This window comes from Chlamydotis macqueenii, chromosome 2 (genome assembly GCF_036417535.1).
Source record: "Chlamydotis macqueenii isolate bChlMac1 chromosome 2, bChlMac1.mat, whole genome shotgun sequence".
Lineage (NCBI taxonomy): Eukaryota > Metazoa > Chordata > Aves > Otidiformes > Otididae > Chlamydotis > Chlamydotis macqueenii.
Window position 1 is genome coordinate 37,820,072 of NC_141557.1, and position 6,620 is coordinate 37,826,691.

Here is a 6,620-nt window from a genome sequence, read left to right on the forward strand (position 1 = left end):
GGATTCAGTTGGAACTGTTGTCGCCATGGTGCATTCATAAAGCTGCTGCCTCATCCTGTAGCTACTCAGAAAACCTCCCACAATCTGGTTACGTTTAAGTGTCTAAAACTACTAGTCTCTTGATGTTGCTAGACTGATGAGATTTTGGCTCCTAATTAAACCCATATTTAGAAGTTAAGAAGTTACGTATTTTATGTTCTGATTCTGTAAATGTACTCGGAGCACGTCAGCTGGGCATGGAGCGCTGCAGTATGTCCCGTTGTGCTTAGCAGCCACTGCTCAGAGAAGCTCTTTGAGAAAGGGATACTAGCTTCTTACTTTTCCTGTTACGAGCTTTGGGTCCCAGAACCTGAGCTAAAGCCCAGTCATTACTGATACAGTTTCTTGGGGTTTTGGGGCCAAAAGAGTGCTCATGCAGTTATTTACAATCTCTCTACGATTTTACTGTCATGTTCACACACTCACTGAAGAACTTGTTAACCAAAAATGGTGAGTGAACACATACTAGATTATAAAGCTGACTGTGCTGAGACATTCTAGTTGATGCTGTATCTGATTGACTCTGAAATGATATTTCATTTCATAGGTATGAGAACTGGTAGGCACCATTTTTGTTTTGTTTTTAATTACCTTTCAGGAGCTATGATATAAAAACACTGCCTCTTAGCCAAAAGCTTCAAAACCAGCAGAAGATTTTTAATGTTGATTTAAAAAAAAAAACAAAACAGAGTAGTTGATACAGGCATATTGGGACAGAGAGGTATGAGGATATTGAATTGGGCTTCCACATTAATTCACATCCTTTATCGTTGTTTATTAAAAGCTTATCAATGAATATAAATTTTGTTCTTTGATGCTCTTAAAGGTCTTTTTCATGTCTGCCTACAAAACAGCTTGATGCTTGATTCATTTGCTGAAGCTTGTAAACATCAATATGTGAAATAGGTATTAAAGTTACATGGTGCTCAGTTCTGTTAGTGAATTTTAACCACGGTGAAGGAAAGGGAGCAGGGATTGCCATCTGCTGCTGTGGGGACAGTGCTTCGCACTTGCGATGTGCAAGGCCTGTATCAGTCCTGTTCCTAGATGGGAATTATCACAAACTGCTTGTTAACCACAGTCCTAGGAGTAAATTTGAGTTTTGTGGTGTTTTTCCCAGTGAACACTAAAGGACTGAATTCATTTATGCTTACCTGAGGTGAAAGGCTGGCAGAGCCAGCCTTACCATATAGTAAGAAAAATCATATGGGTTCAGTTCTGCAGCCACTCCAGATTCCAGCATTGAGTTGTCTCTGTGGACCAGCTTTGTCTCTTTGAATGTTGGGTTTTTTTTGTGCTTCCTTGTGATAAATCTGCTTGACTAGGTTTTGAGCCATTGATCAGTTTCTTGTATTGGCTTTACAGTATGCATTTTAAGAGCAAGTAGCGTATGGCTATTTGGGGCTGGTAAGAAGGTGAAAGGCCTCTGAGGAGCCCATAGATGTGAGAGATTCTTGTGTTTCAGCTTGTAGTCTACTGACTGTACTATTAATTTACTTATTGAATTAATGGCATGGGATCTCATGCAGCTACAGAATGCGTAGAACATAAAGAATTGAAACTGAATCTTGAGAGTCCTTTGACAAGAGACATTTGATATTTATCTAGGAGGAAGGTTTTTGAGTTCTTTTAATTGAGTGTGTGGGGGCAGTTTTTTCAGATCTGGATGACTTTTTTACTCTTCCACCTTTCAGTTGTGTTATATCACTGTTCAACAGTGTTCACCGTGACTACAACTTGAATTTTTAAGATACATGCTGCTTTTTTTTTTTCACCAGCATGTAGCTTCCTGATGGTACATCAACAGAGCTAGGCTCTTTCCAAAAGTTGCCATGTTTGGTAGCAGTGGCTGGCTCTTGTTCTGTCTTTGGATCAAGACATGCTAGGAGATAATGACAACACAGTTGGTTTCACAAACATTTTTCTGAGTTCAGTGGCATTCAGAAATCAATTGCTTTATTCCAGGTGTTGGAGAACAGAGTGCCTAATGTACAGATTCATTTTTCTATTTCACCCTTGTCTAAATTTGATCCCACTTGGCCAAATGTGCTTAGTCTGAACCTCTGTTGTCTGCAGTAATCCAGCCCATTATCGCAGATCTGCTCTTGTCTACAGAGTTCATCTTCCCTGTTCATACTTGTCCAGACACTCCCAGTTCTCTGCTGAAAATCCAGCCATTCCCACTAAAACCTCATGTCTTCCTTCCCCTCTCTCCTCCGAGTATTCTGTTCCCACTTGGTGCCTAATTTTCTCTTCTGGCAGTTTTTTCAGTTGCTTTCCAGTTGATATTGACCCCTCTTCACCACCACCAGAGATTCTTCCTGATGAGTCTTAATTTTAGTCTTCTCCTCACCTTACCTCTTTTCACTGTATTCTGCAGTCTCTTCTCCTTGCTCTGCGTTTTTGGTTGGGTTTTTTTTTTATTTTTCTGTCTCACCAGCTTTCAGTCTCATTACCAAGCCCTCTGACTCTTTTTGAGTTGTTAGTCCTTCTACTTGCCTCTCATTTTCAGGCTTCTTTCAACATGGTGGGTAAATGGATCCATTTTCTTTGTATATTCCAATCCCAGTTGTTGCCTCAATCCTCCCTTTCTCCCATCACCTATCTGGTCCAAATTCAGCATTGCTGCACCTCATTCGTTTTTCATTAGTTCACGATCTCCGAGTTCAGTAAGATCTAGTTTCTGCTTTGCCTAATACACTCCAGCTTCCCTATCTGCAGTCCTAGACTTCTTGCCAGGTCGATCCCAGCGATTGCTCTTGCCTCCTCCTTTTCTCCATCTGCCTTCTTGCCAGAGTCCCTATCCCAGGCTCTTCCTTCCCCTCCTTCCCCTCCTCCAGTGTGGCTTTTGGCCTGCCTGCATTGGCAACTAAATGTTGATGGTAAGACAAGCTGGAGAAGCCATACAGGAAAAACCTAACTTTTCCTTCTAACGCATATTTTTTATTGAGTGGGAATGGAATATGTGTTGCCTTGCCACATGCTGGAGCTGTCAAGAGATGAAGAATGATCGAGAATGAAATCCTGAGTGATTGTAGTAACCACGTTCGAAGTCTGATTTTTGTTTATTAAAAGCTCATAACTTGGATCCACTTCTCTGGGTCATTTGAATTGCAAGTCCCTACCCCAAGTGAGAGTGGGGAGGGAAGAATGGAAGATTATTTAAAAAAAATCAGACAGCATTTTGCTGTCTTTATTCTCGGAACCGAATGAATCATATGGATGAGGTTAAAGAATAATATTGAACAGTAATAATAATAACATCTGCCCATGGCAAAAATCCTGCATAGAAAGTACCAACTTAAGTACTTAAAGTTCGGCAAGCATATAAACAACTGAAAGCAGGTTTTTTTTAAATGAGAAATTTCGGGCAACTATTATTAGACTGTTGCTAGCAGCTTTGCCTATAATAAACAACTTGATTAAAGTTCCAGGACTATGTTCTACTAATCCATGTAAAATGGAACTTGGGCTAGAAACAGATGCACTCCAGATATGACTCATTTAGTCTGCTGGAGTGTTTTAAATTAACTTTTAGTTGTTTGTCAGTTTGGAAAAAAGTATATGATTTTTTAAAAAAAGTAGCCCTGGTTTTCTGTAGAAGAAAGTACTACTGAAGCTTGAGCTATGATTGGTGACTGCTAGATTTTTTCCTGTCTGGTAATCAGAAAAAAAACCACTCTGGCTATTGTAGTCTTGGATAAAGGGAGGGGTGACATTATTTCTTTGAAGAAAGCAATATTTGTTTTCAATTTGTGTGCCTCAAATGCATAAATCTGCTTACTTCATAGGATAGTGTTTACGTTCTGAGTTGCTAAAGGAGAAAGGCAGAAGTACCACACTGTGAGTGCGCACGTTTTTGCCTGACTGCTGTTCTACCTCTCCTCTGTATTTTAAATCATGAAGTAAGGTTGGATTTCAGCCTTATTTGGCAGAGGAGGAGAGGCAACATAGCTGTTAAGTCTCTAGAAGCAACATTAGCATCTCTTCAAGAGGAAGGGTCTATCAGGAGTCAGAATTTACACAGGACAGACCTGAGTACCTGTTATAGGAAAATGTGCACTCGGTGTTCGTACCTTATTAGACATTATAGGAATTGACAGTCCCAAGCAACTACAGTACCCGGGAGTTTTTTGTTTATTTGTTTGTGTGTTTTTCTCTCCTTCAGCTGGAAATAACGTTGTTTTCAGATATGATGTTTTTGAAGCATCATTTGCTTTTCTGTAAGCTGTGGGGCAGTTTTCCTTCAGGAGTGCAGGCACAGCACAATCGCTTTGGCCCTTGCTGACTTTCTGCACGTGTTTGTGAACTTTCCTGTGTCCAGCAGTAAGACACGCCTGCTCACTGTGTGCTACAGCCTTGCTCATTCGCTGCGTATGGGCAGGGTAGGCAGGTAAGGGCTGCAGGAAAGGCAGTCCATAGTTTGCTAATGAAAGCTGTTGCGGTTAGGGGACTTTAATCAATACAAAGAGATGGAGTAGCTAATACAACAGGACAGGGCCAAATCACCTAAGTCTGGGAGATTTTCTCTTACAACTTTGCTTAAAACTTAATTACTGTGAAGAGCAAGATAGTGATAGTGCTAAACTGCAAACAACCCTGTGAAGTCTTTGTCATCCCTGTCCTTTTTATGTGTTGCTTGCCAACCTGTATTTTCATATTTCATACTTTGACAATCATTGTTCCTTTGCCATGCTGCTTTTGAATGAATCACATTGCTAGAAAAAAAAAATCTCTAAGAACCAAAACCCAAAACAGTTTAATCGCTCCCTGAAGTAGTAAAATCAGCCTTCACAATTTTTTGTATGCAGAAACATTTATAGTCCCCATGGATTAAAAATAGAGCACAGATTACTTTCCTGAAAGCTGTTAGGTAGAAATGATCCTTATCCTTTTGTTTGTGCAACTGTTTGGCTCCAGAGAAAGCAAAGAGTTTGGTTCTTACTAACCTGAAGTAATCCAATTCTGAGGTATATTTTGGGGTTTTGGGTTTGTTTTTTTTCAGCAGGGCAACTGTACCATTACTCTGAAACAAACAGAAGAAGAAAAAAAAGAGAGAATTTTATTATCAGCTGTGCATCCTAACTGCATTTTTTTTCTTACAGGGACAAGCTGATCTTCTAAAATATGCTAAAAATGAAGCACTGGAGAATCTGAAACAAATCCATTATGCCACTCTTTCGTGTAGACTCAATAAGCCAGGCACTGAAAATGCAGAAATCTCAAAGCCCCGTCGAAGTCTGGAGGTCATACCTGAAAAAGCAGGTGATGAAAACGGAGAATGAGAGACCGCTCTTCTCTAATTATGGAGTTTATAACTCTGTGACCAATTGTAGCTGCATAGGACATTTGCTTTGCACTTACTGTTGGGAAATACGTGGAAGTTTTAAAGCACAACTGGAGAAGCTAATTACAATCTATTGAAACTGTGAATGTATGTAGCAACTCTGCTTGTGAAGGCAATGATATTGTGTAACATGGAAATTACATTTTGGCCGAAATATAGTATATATGTAAAAGATACTGTAATTCAGTAATAGCGTGCTGAAAAGTTCATTTATAGTGCCATAGGGAAATCAACATTTTTAAAATGACCTCTGACTAGAGCGAAATCACTTGAGAGAATTTGATGAGATGCCTTGATTTTCAAACTCATTAGATACACAGGTCCTTTATTTCTTTGCACAATTTGTTAATTGTGCTAGTGAGGTGAATTATTCTTTTGAAAATCAGGTCCAAAGAGGTAGAATCCACGTGTTTCACACTATATGTAATTCAGCCGCTCAGATATTTGGGTTTGAAGTGGTATTGATTTTATTGTCGAGCCATAAGTTAAAATGAGAATGTAATTAGACAGTAATCACTGACTACAGTGCACTATAGGAGAGCCATTATGTAAAAGGAAAATGTGCAATCAATCTGATAGCCTATGTCAGAAGAAGATACATACCTATTTTGCCTAAGATCTTCTGCAATTGTGTGTAGATAATGTGACCAAACTGCAAGCAAAATGTTGTAAATAGTTTTTCATTTTGTGAAGTGAAGTGCTCATATTAAAGAGTTTTATGAGATTGCTCCCAGACAAGTAAAGCTTTTAACTGAATTTTAACTTTTTTATTTTTAAAGTATTTTCTTCCTTACAGAATAGATGATATCTCAATAAGCAGGTTTGTCAAAAAAAAAAAAAAATGCTGTTATGGTTCTTTTTTGGTTTTCTGACAACATTAGGTAAAGGTATTGTAGCTGATACGCTCATTGTAAAATGACTATACCAACCTAGAGTGTTCTCTTACTGTTTCTGATTTAACAATAAAATGGACTATATAATTACAGAAGCTAATAAATTTGAAGAAAAACGAGCAAAATCCTATGGAGATCAAAATGCAGTTTTTGTTCAGTTGTGGGAAAAAAGGGGAAGATAGTGGTGTCTGTTGAAAAGCATTGTTTTGATTAGAGGTCTTCAACACATGCATTCTACACTGATTTTCTATTTTTTAAACAATTCATGATGCTGTTTCTGGATTCAGATTGTAATGAGCATCTACATGTATTTAATGTCCTATAAAAGTCAGTGGAGCTCT

The 6,620-nt window shown here is 38.7% G+C and overlaps 1 protein-coding gene across 1 annotated transcript in view; it reads left to right on the forward strand.

Annotated features, from left to right (window-relative positions):
* Positions 1–6,407, forward strand: part of PLCL2 (phospholipase C like 2) — a 107,478-nt gene extending 101,071 nt beyond the window's left edge. Inside the window, exon 7 of the mRNA XM_086742632.1 lies at positions 5,145–6,407. Coding sequence (XP_086598758.1) covers positions 5,145–5,324 — 180 coding nt within the window. The 3' untranslated portion in view covers positions 5,325–6,407. The remainder of the gene's footprint in view (positions 1–5,144) is intronic.
* The last annotated feature ends 213 nt before the right edge of the window (positions 6,408–6,620 follow it).